The sequence below is a fragment of the Mus musculus genome, chromosome 4, assembly GCF_000001635.26.
Source record: "Mus musculus strain C57BL/6J chromosome 4, GRCm38.p6 C57BL/6J".
Classification (NCBI taxonomy): domain Eukaryota; kingdom Metazoa; phylum Chordata; class Mammalia; order Rodentia; family Muridae; genus Mus; species Mus musculus.
The window spans coordinates 141938589-141961832 of NC_000070.6; the positions used below are offsets into that span (position 1 = coordinate 141938589).

Sequence of the window (23244 nt, forward strand, 5' to 3'; positions counted from 1 at the left end):
ACGCCTGCCTTTTCCAGTTGATCTTTCTGTGTTTTTTTTCTTTTTAAAGTTTTATTTATTTGTTTGTTTATTAATATGTATGGGGGTTTTGCCTGCGTGTATGTATGCCAATATATTATCTGTGTGCAGTGCCCACAGAGGCCAGAAGAGGGCGTCAGACCCCCTGGAACCGGAGTTACAGATGGTTCTAAGCTGCCAAACAGGTGCTAGGAAGCAAACCCCAGTCCCCTGCAAGAGCAGCCAATGCTCTCAGCCACTGAGCCATCTCTCCCCAGGCCATTGCTGTGAGTTTTAGAACCAAATTATTCACCCTGGGTAACTCCTTTAGAGCCAGCCCACCAATCCAGAGGCTGGGGAGGTTACCGTTCCGCACGAAGCCCCCAGTGGCCCGCGGAAATGTCCACCTCACTTCCCAGGCTCAGAGGAACTTACTGCCTTCTCTTCTGTCAGCTGCTGGATTTTGGCTTTCAGCTTCTCTTCTTGCTCCAGCTTCTCTGCCAGCTTCTCTTTCTCAGCCAGGTGCTCCTGCCGCAGAGACTTCTGTGTTTCCCGAGAGGCGTTCATCTGGGCCTGCACAGAGAGAGAAGCCAGCTGATGCCCACAGAGGAGAGATGGAGGGACCCTTTAGCCACCTCCCGATGAACTGCTTATCTCCCATAAAAGTTCCTTAAAAGCATGGCTGAACCATACTCTGTGCAGAGACGTGAGGACCGAAGCAAGCAGGGATTTTGAGACATCACACTCCCGGTTCTAGATAGAAATCCCAGTTCTAGCTAAGTCCTCATGTCTCCCGACCCTGAACATGGGGTGTCCCCGGGCCTGCATCTTGGTCGTGAGATGATGAGGGGGAGCTTTAAGCCCAGTGCATTGTGGGCAGTAAGTGGTCAGTAAACGGCAGCCGGGGAGGTCAGGAGCCCCGCCATGCTTCCATCCTTCATGCAACTAGCAGTGTGGCAGTCAGGCTACCATCAACCTCCCTGAACACCAGTGTCCGTATCTGCAGAATGGCATTGATGAACTACAGTCCACGGGCTGGATCGGGTTGGCCTGCCACCTTTGTGGGTGGTATGTGGCATGTGTGTGTAGGCACGTATGTGTCAATGCGAGGACAACTGGGCGGAGTCAGTGATCTCTGATCTCCTTCCTCTATGTGGGTCCCAGAGACTAAACGCAGGTCAGCAGGCTTATCTGCTGAGCCACCTCGCTGGCCCTCTTGGGGACTTTTTGAAGGAAATCAAGCACTTTAGTTATCCCAGGAAGTCAGGTAGGGGATGGGGCCCTGCCTGTGTTTGTCTATTCCTGTGTAGGCCATCTCAGACACTGGGTTCAATCCCTTTGTGCAAACAGAAAATCCTGGTGCCTGCAGGCAGCGGGTGGCAGCTGACTCACTCACAGCGGAGGGGGGGGGCTGGGGGGGGGAACAGATTCAAATTCACAGTTTGGGGGAGAAAAGAACTGAAAGAGTCACCTGAAGATCCTGGGACTGGCTCATAATTTTCTTGTAATGTTCCAGAAGATATATCAGACACAGAGAGAACCCTTAAAAAGAGGGGCAGGAAGGGAGGTGAGGGTCAGTTTATCTCCTTATATCTTTTTCTCTCCCTCCCTCCCCTTCCCCTTCTTCCCCTTCTTCTCCCTTCCCTTCCCTCCCCTCCCTCTCTTTCTTTTTTTTATTTATTCCTTCCTTTTCAAGATGTGATCTCTTTTCTTTTTTTTCTTTTTCTTTTCTTTTTTTGGTTTTTCGAGACAGGGTTTCTCTTTGTAGTTCTGGCTGTCCTGGAACTCACTCTGTAGACCAGGCTGGCCTCGAACTCAGAAATCCACCTGCCTCTGCCTCCAGAGTGCTGGGATTAAAGGCGTGTGCCACCACGCCTGGCTATGCAGCCCAGGCTGGCCTTGAACTTGTGACCCTTCTGCCTCAGCTTTCTAATTGCTGATGGTTCAGATGTGCGCCACCATACCCAGCTTTGCATAACGACTTATCCCATCAAGACAGGACAAGCTTCATCCAGTGTATTTTTCAAATGGTTGTTCGACATTTGGGCCAGGTACAGCTCCAAGGTGTGTACAGCTTTGTTTTGTTAGACATTGAAAATGTATCAAATAAAGCACCATTTCCTGTATGCAAATTATGAGCAAGGAGTTTTATGAAGCCACAGCCTTCCCAGGCCTTACAGTGTAGTCTGAGTGACAGGTCTACCTGATGGATAAGAAACACACAGGGACCACAGGCACCCAAGCGACAAGGCAGGACAGGGGGATGTGAGGGTCTCAGCAGAAGCTGAGGAGTCGCTAGGTGTGGGCAGAGTGGGAGGGAGGGCATTCCAGAGCAGAGGATGAAGCCGGCTGAGTGATGACCTCACTGATATGTGGGTCCTAGATCCGGGGACCTGAGGCTACACAGAGAAGGGATGTTGCCAGTGTGGACATCTAGTGTACTCGGAGGTGGAGGTTACTCTGGGCTATCTGTGCAGACTTGACACAATCACACATGTTATCGTGAGAGTGGGACAGAGGAAGTCTTGATGATAGTCAGATGACAGAGACAGATGAGAAGGTTATAGAAGTGATGAGAGAGAGAGAGAGAGAGAGAGAGAGAGAGAGAGAGAGAGAGAGATTGATTTTGACACAGGGTTTCTCTGTGTATCCCTGGCTGCCCTGGAATTCTCTCTGTAGACCAGGGTGGCCTTGGATTTAGGGATCCACCCGCCGTTGCCTCTAGGGAGTTCTGGGATTACTAGTGTGTGCCACCACTGCCTGGTTGAGAGCTTTTGATTCTTTTATTTCATATGTATGGGTGTTTTACTTCTCTGTATGTCTGGGCTCCATGTGTGTGCCTGGTACCCATGGAGGCCAGAAGTAGCTGTCAGATCGCCTGTTACTAGCGCAGATGGCTGTGAGCAACCATGTAGGCGCTCACAGGGGATTGAACTGGGAGAACAGGCTGTGCTCTTAACCACCCAGGAAATGCCGCATTCGAAGCTCTAGAGAGACTGAAGATGTCACGTTGCTGGCTTTGAAGAAAGAGAAAGGGCTAGGCCTGGTGGCACAGGCCTGGAATCTAGGATCTTGGGAGGCTGAGGTAGGAGGATCACAAGTTCGAGGAGTGCCCGTGCAGAGTGTCGGTTCACTTTGTGAAATCTTGTTTCAAAAGCAAAAGTAAGCTGGGCAGTGGTGGCGCACGCTTTTATCCCTAGCACTCTGGAGACAGTGGCAGGCACGTCTTGAGTTTGAGGCCAGCCTGGTCTACAGAGAGAGTTCAAGGACAGCCAGGAAGCCTTTCTTTACTCTCTGACTCTCACCTCTCTCTCTTGCCCTCTTGCTCCCCTTCTCTCTTTCCCTTTCCCCCTCTCTCCATGTGGCCATGGGCTCTCCACTGTAACAATAAAGACGGAGAAGGAGGAGGAGGAGGAGAAGGAGAAGGGAGGGAGGAGGAGGAGGAGAGGAAGAAAAAGAAGTCAGAAGTAAAAGGAGACCTGGGGATGTAGCTTAGTGGCAGTGTCTGTACAAGGCCCTGGGTTCCAGCCCTCATCCTGGAGAAAAAGGGAACGAAGACAGAAGAAGGAGGGACCGTGAATGAAGGAATGAAGTACCAGAAGCTTAAAAGGCAAGGGAAGGGGTGGGTGCCCTCAGAACCTGCAGCAGGCAACGTCCCAGTGGCTCCCTGGCTCCGTCCCATGAGACTGGCCTACATGGTTGGGCTCTGGTATAGTAAGAGAGAGACCCCCTTGGTGACTTGTTGGAGCAGCACACACCAAAAAGACAAGAGGATGAAGAACTGTGGGGCCCAGGGAGGGGTGGAGCGTCCCTGGACAGCCGGAGGGTGGAGGGGAGGAGCTCTGGTGGACCTGAATGGGAGGCTAAAGACCTGAAGATAGTTTCTGGCAGGTCTGGGGTGGGGGTGGGGGACCTCAAATGCACAGTCCTGATTTGAACGTCTCTGAAATGTCCAGAGTCCACCCCCCTCCCCCATGTGCCTGCTGCTACGGGAATCGATGAATGTCTCACCACGGTAACATCCTGTCATCGCCCCAACTGATAAATGAGCTTTGAGCCCAGTGGCTGCCCGCGGCAGGTCCGGGACTCCAGTCAGTGTGACTGCGGGGTCTGAGTCCTGGTTGCTACTGGGCTGAGCAGTGAGCTGCTCTGGGAAGAACAAGTTTACAGAACGAAAGCTGGGCTGGCCAGAGAGGAAGGAGCTGACCAGATGTCTTTACTATACAGTTACTGGCATGGTGGGCTGGCCCCTACCTTGCTAGGGAGGCCATCTTATGTCCTAGAGTGGTGGTTCTCAACCTCCCCAATGCTGCGACCCTTTAATACAGTTCCTCATGTTGTCGTGACCCTCCCCCCACAACCATAAAACTATTTCGTTTCTACTCCGTAACTGTAGTTTGGCTACTGTTTTGAATCGTAATCAAACATCTGCTATGTAGGTTATCTGATATGCCCCGCCCTGAAAGGGGTTGTAACCCACCTGTTGAGAACCCCTGCCCTATAGGATGTTTAGAAGTTTCCATGGCCAGTGGTGTTGTTGGATGGTAGAACTATGCCAGGAAGTTTGGTAAGGTAGAGCAGGTTGAGACCTGGAGACTCCAGTGGGCACACAACTGAGACTTAGGCTACTCCTCGCTCCCTGCCAGACTCCTGGCCTGAAACACGTGCCGTGCTTCTCACATAAAAGAAATGTGCCCTATGGTCATGTAGGCCCCAAACAGAGCTCTCCATGCTAATGATGTAACTAGAGGCCCAGAGGGCTTGGCCAATAAGCTTCCCTTCCCAGACATTCCTCCCTTCAAAAGCTATTTAAGGTCTACCCTGAGAAGTGGGTATAATATGTTACGCATCCATTTTCTACCGTGAACAACCAATACACTGTTTAGAGCCATGAACTGTCTCTTTCATCAAGATCCTCCGTGGGGAGCCATGGAGAAGGCATTCACCTACAAAGCCACAGCTTAATTCTCCCATAGAAGGCCTCTCTGTGCTCCCAGCCATAACCGCCACCAAGTCTACCTCCACCAAGCTAAGGACAATCAATGCTGGGACGAGCTAGAGCTCACCTTTCCCTCAGTCCTGAGCTAGCCACTGTCTCCAGCCCACGGGCCCTGACCTAGTTCTCGGATCTTTCGCAGAGTGGACATGGATTCACAAGGTATCTTTCTTGTTCAGCCCATCGTAGACCAAAAGAACTCTAGACATGGCCGGGTACCCTTGAGATGTTAGAGACTCCTGCTCTGACTTAGTGGTTTGATGTAACCAAAGGGATGCCTAGGCAGTCAAGGCTGATGTTGTGAGCTAGGCTGCTGAAGCAGGCCTGAGGGAAAGGGTGAGGGACAACGGCCAGCTCTGAGATTCCTGGGATCTGAGCAACTGGAAGGACTCCAAGGGGTGCTGGTCAGAGAGGAACTGGACACTGTCTTTGGACAGGGCCAGTTTATTATCTCAGCCACCACCTGTGATCCAGGGGCCAAAGAGAAGGGCCAAATCATGAGTGGGATCCATAGAGGACCAAAGGAAGAGGGGAGAGACGAAGGTAAAGTGGGGAAGAGTACCAGACTGTGTCTCCGAATCAGATGGCGTGTTGGCCTGACTAGGTATGGCCCCCATAGACTCATGTGTTTGAATGTTTGGCCCATAGGGAGGGGCAGAATTAGGAGGTGTGGCCTTGTTGGGGTGGGCGTGGCCTTGTTGGAGGAAGTGTATCACAGTGGGGGAGGGCTTTGATGTCTCCTATGCTCAAGCTATGCCCAGTGTGGCACACAGTCTCCTGCTGCTGCTTTTGGATCCTTGATGTAGAACTCTTGGCTCCTCCAGTCCCGTGTCTGCCTGCACGCTGCCATGCTTCCTACCATGATAATGGGCTAAAACCACTGAGCCAATAAGCCAGCCCCACTTCAGTATTTTCCTTTATAGGAGTTGCTGTGGTCTGGTCATGGTATCTCTTCACGGCAATGGAACCCTGACTGTGGTGAAGTGTGATCACATTGGTATTTTGCCTTTGGCAAGAAGAGCAAGATTCCATTGCGTTTTCAGTTACAAATGCTTTAAGTGTTGATTGCAAAAATGAGAAAAGCTCATAGCTCCATCTTCAGTTCCACACAGTGGGACAGCATGCAACAGTTGCTGAGGCTGGAGATGTATCTCAGTTGGTAGAATGCTGTCTGGCATGTATGAGGCCCTGGGTTTATCCAGCGCCAGTATAAACTGGATTTGGTGATGCACACCTGGAGTCCCAGTTTGGGAGGAAGAAATGAGAGGATCCAAGGTCACCCTCAGCTGCATATCAAGGTCGAAGCCAGCCTGAGTCACACGAGACTGTCTCACAAAACAAGAACAATCGCAAAGCTGTCAAACAGCTGCATGAAAGCAAAGGTCTCTGTGACCCACCCTGTTGCCATGACAGTCCATAATTTTGTGCGTCCCTCCAGATTTTTCTTTTGATCAGCTACTGACATTTATTTTTAAAAAATTAAGAAATAAAGGCAGGAACATGATTTGCATATTATTTTGCAACCTGATTCTTTTCTTTCTCCTTCTTTTTCCTTTAGACAGGGAAGGTCTCATTATGCAACCCTGGCTGGCCTCTAACTCAGAGATCCACCTGCCATGTTTTGTTCTTGGCTGCTTTTATCTTTTCTCTTCTTCTTTCCTTCCTCCTCCCTCCCTTTTTTTTTTCTTTTCTTCTTCGCTCCAAGGTTCTACATACTTATTGCTGAACCAACCAGCTCGCTCAAATAGGATAAATGAGCAAATTACAGTTCCAGCTGAGCCTGAATCTCCAGCCATAAAAACTTCAAGCTGCGGCTGATAGAATGGGTTGGAACCCTGGCATTCACCACAACGGTCTTGCCGCTGTGAACCCTCCAGGCCCAGCCTGGTCTCCTCTGGGCGTCTTCTCCTGGTGGCCTGACCTGACTTGTTACCGGTTTTCAGTGCATATCCATGGGGGAGTGAGAGGATTTTGCTTGTTTCTTGGCCAGGGCTTCATTGATTCTGAAAATATTGTGACAACGGAGGCAGGGGAGCAATAGAGTCAATAATGATAAAGATGGTGGAGGCAAAGGGGAGAGGTTTGTTTTTCTCTTCTTTTCTTTGTCCCACTTAAAGCTATGGCACAGCTCAGCTCTTCTTCAAGTGGGGATGCTCCATGGTTGCAGAAACGGACACAGACAAGTGCGTTTGCAGAGAGAGCTCTAAGGAACATTTTTCCCCCCGTATCAAGGGAGCCTGAGAGATGGAGTCAGGGCCGCTGACTTCCAAGGGTCTCCCTTCTGATGCCTCCCGTCTTCCCAGTACTCCCTTTGCCAATCAGATTCAACTCGGTGCTCCCCAGAAGCAGAGCAGCAAGACTTCAGGTCTCCCCCATGTCAGGTGACCTGACTGCTCTGGGTTCATCTCAGGACTTACAAACATGCCCGCTGTGTGACTTTTCTCTCTTGGAGCACTGTGGAACAGGGAGGCAGGGAGCATGGTGGTTAGGAGCGGGGCTCTGAGGCCAAAGGGACTCAGGGCATGAAGGGACACAAGACCATGTCTCTAAGACAGCCTTGCAAAGGCTCTTTCTGTTTGGGTCCTACTAAGTCCTACTCTATCACCTAGTGGAGGCAAGGCAGGGTCTAGATAAAGTCTGTCTGGTGTAAGCCAGGCTGCCCTGCCCAGGCACATGGGTGGCCACCCACATTATGTCACCAAGTGTTTGAGGTTGCTGATGAGAGTATCTCCTTGCTATCAAAGGCTCGCTGTGGGCCAGGCAGGTCATGCACTCCTTATACCTACCTGACCATTTTACAGACGGGTAAATGGAGGCGCAGCACTGTCAAGGAACCTGCCCACAGGAAATGCTGGTCTGGAGTCCCGACCCCGGGGTCCAAAGCTCAAATGCAGATAAGTCAAAAGAGAGTCGCAGTGGGGCTTTGTCCTCAGCCAGACGCAGTTTGAAACGTACTCTCCTGAGTCTTGTATGCCGTAATCTTTGGAAATGTAGCTCCCAGTGGGCACTGCGGCTTTGTACGGCGGTAGACCCTAGTGAGCAGCTGTTAGCAGCTGGCTCTCTCTGGTTGTGTGGCACCCTCTGACGCAGCAGGAAGGCCTCACTAGGCACTGCACCACGCTCTTGGACTTCCAGAAGCATGAGCTGTACAGGAGTCTTCTCTTTATCAACTGTCCAGACTTGGCTGCTGTGTTACAGTGATGCCGTGACTCAGTGTGAGCGCAACAAGGTTCACCTAGGGATGACAGTGTAGGTCCATCTAGGCCTGGGGTCTCTAGGATGTGGGCATGGCCCGGTGCCCTGTTGGGCCTTCTGAGGGCCATGACCAAAACCACATTGGCCTCACAGGGTTCTGATGACAGCAGGGCAGTTTTAACAGTAGTGAAAATACAGCCAGCATTAACACTCACCTCACTGAGTTGGCGAGAGGGTACAAAAGCACACGGCTCAGAAAACACCTAGCAAGTGCTTAATCGCCAGGAGCAGAATATATCACAGTGCTAAGTATCCAGTGGTGAAACACTTAGCACAGTGCTTAAGTACCCAGCAGAGAAGCACTTAGCACAGTGCTAAGTACCCAGCAGAGAAATACTTAGCACAGTGCTAAGTATCCAGCAGTAAAACACTTAGCACAGTGCTTAAGTACCCAGCAGAGAAATACTTAGCACAGTGCTAAGTACCCAGTAGTGAAACAGTTAGCACAGTGCTGAGTAAAGCTCTCAACACAGGGGCAAGTCCCCAGAAGTGTCAGATGACACACAATTCCTGCTGTTTCCTCCAACTGTGACGACACGGGCTCTTAGATGTTAAGGGACACAGTGAGCAGATGTGGACCCTCCCTGGTCTCAGTGCCTCGGAGAGCTGTTGTGAGGGTGAGCAGGGATAACATGAGGAAATGTTGAGAATGGTGTATCAAATCCAAGTGCTTGAAGATGACTGCTTTCTGCACCATTGTCGGGTGGTGGACCAAGCCTGGCAAGGCTGAGCTAAGGCTAGAAGCCCCAGGGACCCCGAAGGGACGGTAGGAGCTTTGCCTACTCCTGGTACCAGGCCCCTGTCACATAGCCACAAACCCCCCTCCATAGACAGATTTATGTCCATGTCATGTAGGGGCAGCGCCCCAAGACCCGCTACATGTAGACAACGCATCTCAGGCCAAGCCAATAGGAAGCACTTCCTGTCAGACCCCACCCACCCCAAAACTGTATATAATATCCTAACCAGCAGGAATAAAGGTGTGAGAATCACTCCATTGTCTGAGAGCATCTGTCAGAAGGGCTGTAACACTTCCTGGAAGAGAATGTTCTCCCAAAGCTTTTAACATCTCCCCTCACTGGCTAGCCAGCCCTCCGCCAGCTCAGCCTGGCTCAGCTCAGTGCAGCCAGTGTAGCATCGGAGCAACAGCAGCAGCAGCAGCAGCAGCAACAGCAGCAGAAGCAGAGCAGCCGTGGCAGAGGCAGAGGCATTTCCCCCTCCCTGCCTGTGCCCTTTCCCCTTCACTTGAACCTAGCCTGACCAGAGATCTCCGAGGATAGCATCTGGTACACAGACTGACACACTATCTCCCTTGTCACTACTGCCATCACCATCATCATGATCACCACCACCAGCATCACCACCAGCATCTCTGCCTTAGACACTGCTCTATTGCTAGGAAGAGATGCCATGGCCGAGGCAACACTTAACAAAGAAAACATGTAAGTGGGGCTGGCTTACAGTGTCAGAGGTTCTCTGTTATCATCATGGCAGGGAGCATGGCAGTACACGGGCAGGTGCTGGGACAGTAGCTGAGAGTTAAATCCTGATCTGATCCACAGAGAGACAGAGACAGAGAGAGAGAGAGAGAGAGAGAGAGAGAGAGAGAGAGAGAGAGAGACAGAGACAGAGACAGAGAGAGACAGAGACAGAGACAGAGACAGACAGAGATGGAGGGACAGAGACAGACTCTGGACTTGGCATGGGCTCTTGAATCCTCAAAGCCCAGCCCCAGTGACACACTTTCTCTAACAAGGCCACACATCCTAATCCTTCTAATCCCTTCAAATAGTGCCACTCCCTGGTGACCACATGTATGAGTTGGTGGGGGCCGTTCTTATTCAAACCATCACAGTCACCTTCCTCACCTTCACCATCACCTCCCCCGAAACCATGTCTTCCACCATCACCTCCTCCACCACCTCCTCCACCACCTCCTCCACCACCTCCTCCACCACCTACTCCACCACCTCCCCCATCACCTCCTCCACCACCACCTCCTCCATCACCTCCCCCATCACCTCCTCCACCACCACCTCCTCCATCACCTCCCCCATCACCTCCTCCATCACTTCCACCATCACCTCCTCCATCACCCCCCATCACCTCTTCCATCACCACCACCCACCACTACCGTCACCACTATCATCACCAACACCATCCTCCCTCTTCCCACGTCTTCATCCCACTTCTCTGCCTTGTGCAGATGTCTCTGTGCTAGAAACAGGCACAGGGTGGAGAACATAGGGGGCACTCCAGATTGTCTCTTCCTTTTGGTCCTTTGGGATTTCCTTATGCAGAGAGGGATCCTTTGCCGTCCACCTCCTCTTCCACACTGTGCCTCTTTTCACTCTTTGTCTATTTCTCTCAGCTTCATAGAAGCAAGGTATTGTAATCGTGGGACACATCTCATGGCCCCATCTCGCTAGAGATTCTCAGATCCATCAATCATCTTTCCACAACCACCAAGCTGGGGATAAGGAGTATGGAAAGACCTGCATCCAGAACGGCCCAGCCTATCTTCCTGTACATACACACTGCGTGTGAGCAGAGGAGGATTCTTCAGAGCTCACTGTTCTGCTCAGAGCTCAGAACGGAATCCAGGAGGGAAAAACGGCGGGCCTGAAGTGCGGCCCGAGGCCCGCCTGTCCCAGCCTTTCTGGAACTGTCGTCTTGACAGCTTAACTTCACATCCATATTTCTTTACAGTAACAGATGGCTCCATTTACAGACACAGACAGCGATGACAGAAATGGTCTTGGGAGTGAGGAGGGGACAGTGTACACACAGCTTGGTGCAACTGTTACAGAGGGAGCGGTTGGGATCGGCTTCTCATTGGTTCCAGCCGGGACAAGCAAACAGAAGCCTGGGCCGCTGCTCCCTCCCCACCCCTGGCTGGGGAGCCTCTGGGGAGCAGGAACGTCCAGCACCTTCACCCCAAGACCCCGTCCTCATCCCTCACTTCTGTGTACACACTTAGATACATTAAGCTCATTCTTACTTTCCCTTTATTATTTTTTTTAAAAGAACTTTATACCGCCTTCTGGATCGCTTTGGAGACAGCCTGTCTGGGAGACTGAAGCACTGGAAGGCAAATGTCTTTCTGCTTTCATTCCTGGCTATATGAAGGCATATTTATGAAGCCCTTTGAAAGAACAAGTTTCCAAGGACTGGCCACAATTTCCAAAATGTTGGTGCTACTGTGACTGTATCCCTGGGAGCTCTCTCCACTCACCCTGCCTTGTCTTTCTATATAGCACCCACTTCTACAGCTTTATTCATCCACCATAAATCTACTACCCATCCATCCATCCATCTTCCCTCCCTTCCTTCCTTCCTTCCTTCCTTCCTTCCTTCCTTCCACCCATCCATTTTACTACTTACCCACACATCCTCCCATTCACCTTCTATCCACTCTTGCATCCATTCATCCATTCACCCATCTGTTCATGGACTCACTGACCCACCCATTCATTCCATTCATTATCTATCCATTTGCCTATTTTTATCTACCATCCATCCACCCACCTGACATTAATCCACTTACCCAGCATCCATCTACCTAGCACTATTCACATATCATTCATCCTTTCATTATATATATAATATACATCATCTGTTTATCTGATCATCTACATCAATGCACTTATCCATCTACCCATCTTTCCTATCTATCTGCCATCCATCTTCCCTCCTTTTCATCTCCCATCTCTCTCTTCTTCCTCCCTCTCCTCTCTCACTCACTCCTTCCTCTCCCCCCACCTGTCTTCCGTCTGTCCCACAGCCATTTAGGAACTTCTCCCACTGTGGCCAAGCTCCCTCTGTATGGGATACATCGCTGGCCTCTTGCTTCTTGACAAGCTGTCCAGGTGGAACTGGCTCCCAAGCTCTGCATCCTTTCCCTTGAACCTGGGCTGCATCCAGCATGCTCGGGACTCCACAGTCATGTAGACGGCTTTCAGCCATTTGCGAATGATGTTCAATTCTACCACGTCCTAAGGACACTTGAATCTTCTTTTTCCAGCCCCACCCTGATCCTAGTGTGGCCACTGTCACACTTAATGATAACTTACTATGCAGACCAGGCTAGCCTTAGACTCACAGAGATCCGCCTGCCTCTGCCTCCAAAGTGCTGGGATTTAAGGTGTGGTCACCACACCTGGCTACACTTACAAAGGTTTTACTTTAGATATTGTTGGTTTGTTTAGTTTTACACATATAAATGTTGTACCTGAATGTAAACCTGTATGCTATGTGTGGGCCTGGTGCCTGTGGAGGTCAGAAGGAGGCGTCAGATTCCATGGGATTGGAGTTACAGATGGCTGGGAGCCACCATGTGGATGCTAGGAATCGAACCTGGGTCCTCTGCAAGAGCAGCCGGTGCTCTTGGCTGCCGAGCCACCTCTCTTGCCCCTCTGCTTAACATTTTAAGTTATGTTTTATGTCTATTTTGCATTTTTGGGCATTGGTTCTCTCCTTCCATCATATGGGTCTTGGTGGGGATGCACTCAGCGAACGGGGCTTCGCCTGCTACGCCATCTTGCCAGCCTTGATGCTGCAAAGCCTTCCTCACCAACACACCTTATGTCAGGTGAATTCATGGTGCTATTCCAAACACTTGATGAGAGAAAAGGGCCTCAGTTACCTTTGTCAGAATCCGAGAGCTCGATGTCGAGGTCCCCGAGCAGCTGCTCTGTTTCCTCCAGCCAGGACAGGGACACCCTCAGGATGTTCACTACCGTCTTCTGAAGTCCTGACACGAGCGGGCTGAGCGGCAGGTGCTGAAGGAGCTCCACCTCCTTCTTCAGGTCGATGCTGCTGCAGGAATCCCTCATGCAAGCCTGGAGACAGACAGGCTGTGAGCAGTCAGACCCAGCATCTATAAATGGCCCTGACGAGGGCCCTGATGGGGCTGACCTGAGAGGGATGAGATGCTGGACCTGACCAGGAAGCAGGACAGCAGCCCATCACTGCCTGGTGGGGCCCACTTTCATTCCGGTCCTTTTGGCAGCCTATCTTTTCTCCCAGTTTAATTTAGCCTTGGTAAGGGTGTGTGTGTGTGTGTGTGTGTGTGTGTGTGTGTGTGTGTGTGTGTCTGCCTGTCTGTCTGTCACTCTCACCTTATTGCCTTGAGACAGTGTCTCTCAGCAAACCTACAGCTCCCCATTTCTTCTCATGGCCTGCCTTTACCCCATAATGCTGGGCTGCAGGACTTACAGCTATGCCTGGCTACTTGACATGGGCTCTGGGGATCTGAACTCGGGCCTTTGTGCTTGCACAGTGAGCTCTCTGACTGAGCCATCTCCCCAGCCCTTTGTCTGGACGGTTGATAGGCACAGGACGCTCCTTTTTAGGCTGGGCAATGCTGAGCTGCCGCCGCCGCCGCCGCCACCGCCGCCAATCTGTCTGACGTGAGAACCAAATCTGGCTAGTTCTAGTCATCAGAGTTCCTGTCGAGATCAAGGCACGCGCTGGACAGAAAGTGCTGTTTCCTGACTTGTTTGAAAGGGAGTCAGCACTTGCACAAAACTCCCTAAATAGCATCGTCTGATTGCAAGAGAAAGCAGAAGCAGCTGTGCGTTCTGACGCTCAGGGTTGGGGCACCAGGGGCACCCTGGACCTTCATCCTCCCTCCTCTACTGGGAAAGGCAATAGCTGAAAATAGCTTCCGTGGCTGGGCAAAAATGGAAATTTTGAGCAAAAACATTTCCTCCCTCTTTCTGCCTTCCCCCTTCACACCTTTCTCTCTGTCTCTCCCTCTGTCTGTCTGTTTCTGTGTCTGTGTCTGTCTGTCTGTCTGTCTGTCTCTCTCTGTGTGTGTGCATGTGTGTGTGTGTGTGTGTATGTGTGTGTGGGGTGGGCTGTACATGCACGTGTGTGTATGTTCAGGTGTGGAGGCTGGGATCTCAGGACCACTCCCCCCTCCCTTGTTTTTTGAGATAGAAGCTCTGACTAGGTAGTGGGCTAGCCAGTGAGCCCCATGGATCTGTCTGCCTCCACCAGTGCTGGGATCATGAGCATGCGCTATCATGCTCAACGTTTTAAAGGTGGGATCAAATTCAGGTCCGCTCGCTTGCACAGAAACTGCTGCAGCGACTGAGCTGTCTCCCCAGCTGGGTTTCTCTTTCTTACTTTTTAAAATGCAGAGCTGGGGACTTCCCAGAGTACAGAGTACAGCCATCTCTTTCTATCTGTGGGGAACTAATTAGTTTCAAGGCACTGAAGCCAAATTCTGAGGAAGTCCAATTCCCTTAGTAAGAGATGTGGCATTTGTACACAGCCTACACACATCCTTCTGTATACTTCAAGTGGCCTCTAGGCAACTTACAATACCTAGCACAATGTATATGCAGGCAGAAGAATGATAAGAAAAGAATGTCTGAGGGTGGGAATGAAGTTTTGTAGGACAGAACTTGCCCAGTGTGTACAAGGGCAACAGTACAGATGCAAAGAGCCCACCACTACAAAATCCAACCTTATCTGGTATGTGACTGACTTTGCGGGGAGGGGCGCATGCAGGTCAGAGGTCAATGTGGGGTCCTCCCCAATCACTCTCCGATTTACTTTGAGAAACTTTTTGGCATGTTTGAGATAAGGTCTCAGGAAACCCAGGCTGGCTTCAACCTAGCTAAGCATGACCCTGATCCCAGAGCCTCCACCTCCCACGGACTGGCTTGCAGGGGAACGTCCAGCTCTATGTGGCCACGTGGATCAAACCCAGGACTTCATGCATGCGCCTGAGCTACCCCCTCCCTTGCCCTTGCTTATTTTTTGACAGTGTCTCTCACCGATGCCAGAGCTAGCTTATTTGGCTAGATTGAGTGCCTCACAAGTCCCCACCACCACCACCCGCCCCCACCCCTCCCTGGGATCTTTCTGCATCTGCTTTCCCAAACACTAGGGCAACAGGTGTGTGCTGGACCCATCTTTTTATGTGGGTGCTAAGGATTCAAACTCAGGACCTCCTGCTTGTGTAGGAAGCACGTTACTGTCCGAGCTATATCTTGAGTTTAAGAGAGAAAATAAGTCTGTATGAGTTCTTTCCCCAGAGGCAATTTTGAGTCAAAGGTGGGGTCTTAAAAAGGAGAATCTTTCTCCTCAACCTATCCCAGGGAGAGGGAAATTTCTTGCCCGGTTGCACAGACTGGGGGGGGAGGGGGGGTCAGCGGCAAGCCAGCGGCCTGGAAATCTCTCCCAGAGGCTACCTGGCACTTGTCCAGCAGCACCCTCAGCTTCTCCACGCTGTGCATGGTCTCCTCTTGCTTGGGGTGCAGATGGGTCTCCCTTTGCAGGGTCCACTTCCTCTGCTGGAAGCTGAGGTTGTCCTCGGTGACCTGGATGATCTTCTCTATCAGCTGGCCAGAGGACAGACAGTAAGATGTCTCAAGGCAGCCTGCTCTGCGAGGCAGGGACTGCAAAGTGGGAGCACAGGTCCTGGCTCGGTGGGGAGGGATGCAGGCCCTGAGGTGCTGCCTCTGAGGGAACATGTGCTCTGTCACCAGGACGCATCGCTCGGGAGCTGGGGTCTATACTGTCACTCTGAATTTGTTCCAGATCCTTCCATGCTTATAGCAATGACTTGACTCTAAGTGTGCGCTCACGGGCCATGGTTTCCTGTACCTGCCTGCCTGTGTTTTTTTTCTGTGTGTGAATACTGCGTGTGTATGTGTGTGTGTGTATGTACTGTGTCTGGGCATGGTGCACATGTGTGGAAGTATGCATGTGTATATCTGTGTGTGTGTGTGCAAGCCAGAGGGACACTGTGGCTACCATTCCTCATGTGCCATCCACCTGGTTTTACTGTAACAAGGCATCTCACTGGCCTAGAACTTGCCAAGTAGGCTAAGGCTGCCTGGTTGGAGAACCCTGAGTCCCAGGGGTCTCTGCTTGCCTGCCTCTCCCTAGCACTGGGGTTACAAGCATGTAATGGCACATAGACCTTTGTGTTTTGTGTTCTGGGGATTGAACTCAGGTCCTCATGCCTGCAAGGCAAACACTTCACTGACTGAGCTATTTCTCCAATTCCCCCACCCACTTGTAAACTTTTTACCTGTTCTTGGCCACAAAGGGCTGGAAAGATAACAAGGCAAACACCACGAAGCCTATCTACACTGCTGTGGGTTAGCTTCTCCTTTGGAAGGGATCAATCAAGGTATGTGGATCGAAGCCAGGTCACCCCTCTGCTCCCAGAGCACCAGTGTGTGTCTGGTGCCCAGCCACGAGCCTGCCTGGCCGGACTGGATTTCTACAAGGAACACTGCAAGGGATTTTTAAACCAGCTTTCACTTCAAAAGCCAGGAAATCCCCTAAAATCAAAACAAATCTTTATGGTGTAGCAACAGTGTGAGAAATATGTGCCACTAACAAAAACAAGCATATGCTCTCAGGGTCTGGCATCCAGATCCCCGGAGACAGAAGCGAAGGAGTCACGTGGCCAGAGAGCCAGCCACACTAACCTGCTGGTCCGTGATGGGCTTGTCGCGGAATGGCTTTGTTTTTCCGAAAGTGGCTTTGATGACCTGGTTTCTGAAGTTCTCTAGCTATGGCACAAAGAGGGGAAGGGGGGAGGTGACTGGTCAGTGGGGGTTGCCAAGACAGAGGCAAGGTGAAATGTTATCTTCACCTCAGAGTTCAGGCCACATGCCTGAATGGTCATTCATGGTTATGACGTACTGGGGTGAAGAGCCATAGACAGAATAGAGCAGCAGGCTTCAAGTATTCAATGCCCAACCCGATCCAGGCACACAGTCCCTGCACACCTGTCGAAGGCCCTCCAAAGAGGCTATTGCAGTCAGCCAATGGGAACGCTAGGTCCAGAAGTGCCTTTTCATAATTGCTAGGCTTTCAGCTCCAATAAACGTGATCAGCATTGGTGATAGGGAGAGGAGAAAGCGCACGTGTGTTCCCAGGTGCCTTGGGCATCAGCTGTCCAAAAGCTTCTGTTCATTGTGAGTCATTTTTATGTCTCTGGAGCCAGCATGGTGCAGGCATGGAATGGGCATTCCGGCGGGGTTTGCTGGGTACTGGGATATGGAAACCTATCAGTCAGGTACCTCCCATGGGTTGGAATTTTTAGTGTTTGGTGGAGGGGATGGCCCTGTGTGTAAAGCTTAGAGAATCCCAAGTCTAAGGCACACTAGACTCCCTCAGGAAGCAGAGGCTAAGAAGCCTGGTTGGAAATTTACTCCCACGGTACCCCAAGGTGCATGCCTGTGATCCACTGGACAGGGTGGGCATTGAAGACTAACATATATCCTCAAGGGGATCCGGGGGACCCACCAGATGATATTCAAAATCACAGAACGGTCCATAGGACTCAGAACCCTGGGAAAACAGAGATGATGACAGTACAGGAGACTTTCAAGCCAGGAGCTCCAAACTGTCTCCCGGTTTCATGGCCAAAGGAGGGGTCAAACTAGCCAAGAAGTTGGTTAGGTGGGAAAGCCCTATATGCAAGGTGACTGCTTGTAGTGAGAGGGATAGGGTGACAGGTTCTCAGATGCTGTGCTGGGAGCTGGGGACAATGGGCTGGGCTGAGAACGTCAGCTGGGCCTGGCCTTGAGGTAAAGAGAAGGCCAGGAGGCAGGAGGAAGGCTGACTCCCTCCCCCTGGAATCTATGCACGGAGCTGTCCCATGATCCTTTAGGTGACCCAGCTTGGAGCTGACATGAAGGCCTTTGGACAAGGAGCACAGACCATGCTCTCAGTTCAGGTATATTTGGGGAGGGGGGACTATAAGAGAGCAATGGAGATGAAGGAGCAGTCTAGGGACTGTGTGAGGGGACAAGGGACTGAGGATCTACTAGAGAAATCACAGCTGTAATGTGCTATTTGATGATAAGTTGAACAGCTGTCCAGTGATCAGCACCACTTGATGGAGTGAGTATACCTCTCCATGTCCCGAGTGCGGGGACCAAGCCTGCTTATACAACCTGGTTACAGCTCAGATCAGAAAAGAAATAGAAATTGTGTGAACTTGGTGCGGGATAATATGGAATTATGGTCCTTAGCATTTTTGAGGTGACTCACAGCCCTTCTGAGACCCTGCTAAGTGGTTATAGTAGACGTTCCCCACCCCACCCCCAGACACAGAAGCCAAACATCTCGGAACACAGAGTGTGTCTTGAACACCATCAGGTGGGGTGTCAGCAGAGATGCCCAGGGAGAATCCAGAGTAGCTGTCCTGGAGAGCTTTTAAGGCCTCTGTGCTTGGCTTTTCATTGGCTCTCCCCAAGCCCTTGGTAAAGTCTTACATCATTTTATATCCTGCACAGTGGAAGGCCCATTGGCCATCTTGGGCCAGAGCGATGGAAAAAGCGCCCTCCTGCCCAGCCAGGCGAGGACTCTCACTACCCTTCCCAGGATCATCTCTGTCTAGCATGGACTTTGGACACTCAGAGCTCACTTACTTAAAAAAAAGAGGCATTTCCTTATGGCCACTGAGACTCTGCGGGGGGCTCTTGGGGGAGGAAAGACCAGGGAAAATGCCTACACTGAAAGCAATAGGAGAAACTCTCCAGGGGGAAGAAGGGGGGAACAGGCAGCCCCGGGGCAGGGTTGGCTGCCTGGCCAGGGTCTTGGGTCACAGTCACAGCACACTATTGGAGTGAGGACATCCCAGCTGTTGATGGGTGGAACACCCAGGCATCACGCCCCACTCCACCTCGCCCCATCCTGACACCAGACTTGGCTGCCTGGTGTAGGAGACCCAGCAAGGAGGGCCATGGAACGCTCCTACCTGGCCTACTGCCCTTTCCAAATTGATTTTAATGAGGTTCTCTCTGTTCCCCATTTCTTGCAGCTGAAGCAATTTCCTTCTGGAATCTTCCTGAAGCTTCTCTTCGACCTGAAAGGATGACCAAAGCATGTGCTGGCTGCTGTTAATGCGGCCGTGAGGCGGGCGGTCTGTGGGGGAGCCCTCCATGAGGTTTAATGGCCTGGGGGCGGGGGTGTCCCAGAGGGACGTGCAGGAGCAGCAGCCCACGTGGCAGGGGGCAAAAGTGAGTCTGGTGAGGAAGCTGGCTTATGAGGCTTCGTCCCCTGGGGCCAAGCACCAGGCTTTACTCCCTGGGCCCGGCTGAGTTAGTCCTACCCCAGGCCTGAATCCGAGGGCAGTCCCTAATAGGTCATGTGACTTCAGAGGCTTGTTTTGTTGGTCTGTGACTCGGTCTTTGGGGGGTGGGGGAGGGCAATGTTTCTAGGACCGCCTCGAGTTACCATGGGGTTAAGAGTGTTTGGAGAAGTGGTGAGATTTTTATAACGTCTACGTGTGTGTTAGTGTTAGCTGTCACAAGTAAAACTGCAAGATAAACCTTTCTCCATTATTCTCATACCCTAAGTCCACGGGGGGCTTCGTAAATATTGTTATTAGGAATACTGTCCAGAATACGTCATTAGTGGGGACCACTCAGGGAGGTCAGCCAAGCAAGACTTTCAAAGAGATGGAACTTGCAGAAGGCATTCAAAAGGGATGGGGGGTCTGGGGCGTGGCTACTCATTCCCTCCCTGTAAGCGGGGAAAGTGCTCAATTCTACCCTCTGCTGGCCATTGGATGCACTGCATCTCCGTTCATAACTAGTTTTTCCAAATTAGATGTTAGACAGGATGGGCATGTTCATACACGTTTATAATGTATTCAGAACACGCCCACTCCTCGCTACCCCTCCTTCTCTCTCCCACATCGGTCCCTTTCTCTTCCTGTCCCACTTCCCTGGGGACCATGGCTCTAACCTGTATTAGAGGTTGGGGTACACCTTTAAAGGAAGGTGTTTCATGCTGAAGCAGACTCACGAGCCTCTTATTGGGGTCTGGAGAGGAGTGTGCCACAAATACACACCCCAAACCCTTCAGCACTTTGTCCAGAGCCCTGTGGGGCAGCGAAGAGCCCCTCACACTCAGGCTGCCTGAGAAGTCCGCTTTGGTTTTTATTGCTCGCCCTGAAGGTCCTCCCAGCTCTAAGGAGGGAGGGACTTCAATGTCTGGCCTTGGGCCTGCTCCGCCCTGGTTCCCAGCCCAAAGCCTCAGAGTCAGCCTCAGCCACAGCCACAGCCACAGCTCCACCCTGGCCCTCAAGTGTCCTGCCTGCCCTGTCCTTCTGTCATTGCCACAGAGAAGAGATGCTTAGGAGTGGATTCAGCCCTCAGAGGTCCCTACCCTGGATTAGACCTCAGACTGGGCACTGGTAACCTTGGGTCTCCTTGCCTCAGATCTATTTCCTTCTAGAACATTCTTGATGGTACCGCTGAGACCCACTCAGACATGAGCAACAGGGTCTGAATCAGCTTCCTCTCATAAGGCCTAGATGGCCAAAGTCTGGGCTGCCTGCTGACTGGCCCTGTGTGGATGTATGTGACAAGTGCTTAGGGACACTGGGTTTTAAATTTACATCCTGGCTCAGTGGAGGAGGTGGATTTTCAGTTGAATTTAAAAATACCATTTTATTTTTAAATATGAATATGGAGGATTGAGAATTTGGAAATGAATTTAATTTCAGTTTCAATAGTCACATGTGGCTAGTGGTAGTGCCGTAATGATGAGCCCCATAAATGAGGCTTCTAGCTTGGTTTTTACCCCTCAGTGAGTGTATGGTTTCTGCTCTGAGTTGCTCCCTCAAACCTCATGTCTTCATCTGTCAAATGGACATAACAGCTTTCAGATCATAGAGCGGGCTAAGAAAACAGACAGAAATGATTGTCACAATGCCAGAAACAGCCCTGACCGTCACAGGCAGAACTGGCCACAAACCTAGTGTGGTCACAGGCCTGCAGTAGCCTCTCTCTGTGTTCGGTACATAGCCCAGGCTCCAGTCTTAATGGGAAAAAAATGAAATGAAACAAAATAAATAAAGGGGAAGATGCAAGCAGCACATAGGAATGCAAAGGAAGTAAGGAAAAATGAGCCCACCTCAGGCAAGGTTGCTACACGGTTGCTGCGAGTCAAAGGGAAAGGAAATCTCAACAAATGGCAAGGGAGATTGGTTACATAATAACCACTGTGTAGTAAGAGTAATTATGTAACAGACTTACAGTTGGGAAAACAATAGGTCTACAGAGTGCTAAAGGAAATCAGTCAATGGAGAAATCCATGCACGTTAAAGTATGTTGCAGAAAGGAGGGTCTCTCTCTCTCTCTCTCTCTCTCTCTCTCTCTCTCTCTCTCTCACACACACACACACACACACACACACACACACACACACACACACACACAGATGCATGCATGCACACATGTACCCCCGAGAGACTTTACCATCAGTAGACACTTAATCCTTAGGGATATATTTTAGGCAGAGGAAGAAGGATCCTGGATGGATACCCAGGGACGTAGGGAAGGCAGCTCCCATGGGTGTGAACACTGAATGTATGACAGCATTGCGGGTGCCTCTGGGGCGTCAGTGTGGAGGGAGGTGTAGGTCCTGGTGCTTACATTACATAAGTCTCTGTGGTGCCAGCGATGCTAAAGGGTTGACGTTGGTGACCACTGTGTCATCTGGGAGTGGGGTGAAATCACCCATGGACACCGCGTTTTGATAAGATGAAAGTGCATGTTTAGAGTAACTGTGAAAAGAATATCAAAAGAGAAAACACTTGCTAGGCAGTAGTGGCAAGTTAATTCCAGCACTTAGGAGGCAGAAGCAGCACTCTGTGAATTCCAGGACAGCCAGGACTACATAGAGAAACACTGTCTCGAAAAAAAAAACAAGGGACTGGTGAGATGGCTCAGTGGGTAAGAGCACCTGACTGCTCTTCCGAAGGTCCAGAGTTCAAATCCCAGCAACCACATGGTGGCTCACAACCATCCGTAATGAGATCTGACTCCCTCTTCTGGAGTGTGTGAAGACAGCTACAGTGTATTTACATAAAATAATAAAATCTTTTTTTAAAAAAAAAGAAAAAACCAAAACAAACAGAAAAAGAGTAAAAAATTGACATCAGATTTTGGGAAGACATAATATAGCTTTTATGCCATTCTTACCAGATGAGGAACCGAGGGGAAAAAAATTCCAAAAGGATACAGGGGGAAATATCTAATGAAAACTATCAATGAGGTGGGCCTGGCGTGGCAGGCCTTTAATCCCAGCACTTTGGAAAGCACTGGCTGCTCTTGCAGAGGACTGGGGTTCAATTCCCAGAACCCACATGAAGGCTTGTAATCATCTCTAACTCCAGTTCTAGGGGATCCAACTCCTTCTTCTGGACTCCCTGGGTACTGTACACACACGGTGCCCAGATACACACGTAGGCTAAACACATAAACACTAAAAATAATTTTAAAATTAACATCATACCCTGACAACAACACGGGGTAAGGAGGGTTTATCTGCCTTATATTTCCAAGTTATAGTCGATTACGGAGGGGAGGCCAAGGCAAGCACTGGAGCATCTATCCATATCACATCCCAGTCAGAACAGAGAGAAATGCATGCACGCTGCACACTGAGGCTTGGTATTAAGATTTCTCTACCCTAGAAAGTTTTAAAAAAAACGTACGTGTGTGTGTGCATGTGTGTGTTGTGTGTTAGGGGATGTGTACACATGAATGCAGGTTCCTTGGGGGACAGAGGTGTTGGGTATTCCAGGGGTTAGAATCACAGGTGATTGTGAGCTACCTGATAGGGTTGCTAGGAATTGAACTCGGGTCCTCTGAAAGAGAAACTAGCACTCTTTATCTCTGAGCCATCTCTCTAGCCTCAGCTTTCTCCCTTTTTATACAGTTTGGGGACTAACCTAGGGAATGGTTCTACCCACAGTGGGCTGGTTCTTCTCATACTAATTAATGATCAAGATAACCCCACAGACCAATTAGACCTAGATAATTCCTAACTAAGCTCTCATCTCTGGCTACCCTAGGAGCTGGCAAGTGACACTTAAAACTAACCATCCAATGGTCAAACTTGACCTAGAAGACACATGTAGAACGCTGTGTCCTCTACAGAATGTATGTTCTTCTTGTAGGCACATATGAAACAAGCATGTACCATGTGGGCCACCAAGCAGA

General features: G+C 50.6%; 1 protein-coding gene across 17 annotated transcripts in view; it reads right to left on the reverse strand.

Annotated features, from left to right (window-relative positions):
* The window catches only part of Fhad1 (forkhead-associated (FHA) phosphopeptide binding domain 1), a 124698-nt gene that overhangs the window by 48159 nt on the left and 53295 nt on the right, over nt 1–23244 (reverse strand). For 10 of the 17 annotated variants that reach the window (XR_003954977.1, XM_030253621.1, XM_030253618.1 and 7 more), the window contains 6 exons: nt 18987–19094; nt 16705–16788; nt 15454–15723; nt 12894–13089; nt 1469–1539; nt 433–570 (listed from right to left, as the gene is read on the reverse strand). Coding sequence is in view for 16 of the 17 variants with exons in the window: in XM_030253621.1 (XP_030109481.1) it covers nt 433–570; nt 1469–1539; nt 12894–13089; nt 15454–15723; nt 16705–16788; nt 18987–19094 (867 nt within the window). In the remaining variant the exon portion in view is untranslated. The remainder of the gene's footprint in view (nt 1–432; nt 571–1468; nt 1540–12893; nt 13090–15453; nt 15724–16704; nt 16789–18986; nt 19095–23244) is intronic. The other 7 variants (XM_017320269.1, XM_006538956.4, NM_177868.4 and 4 more) reach the window with 3 other exon arrangements.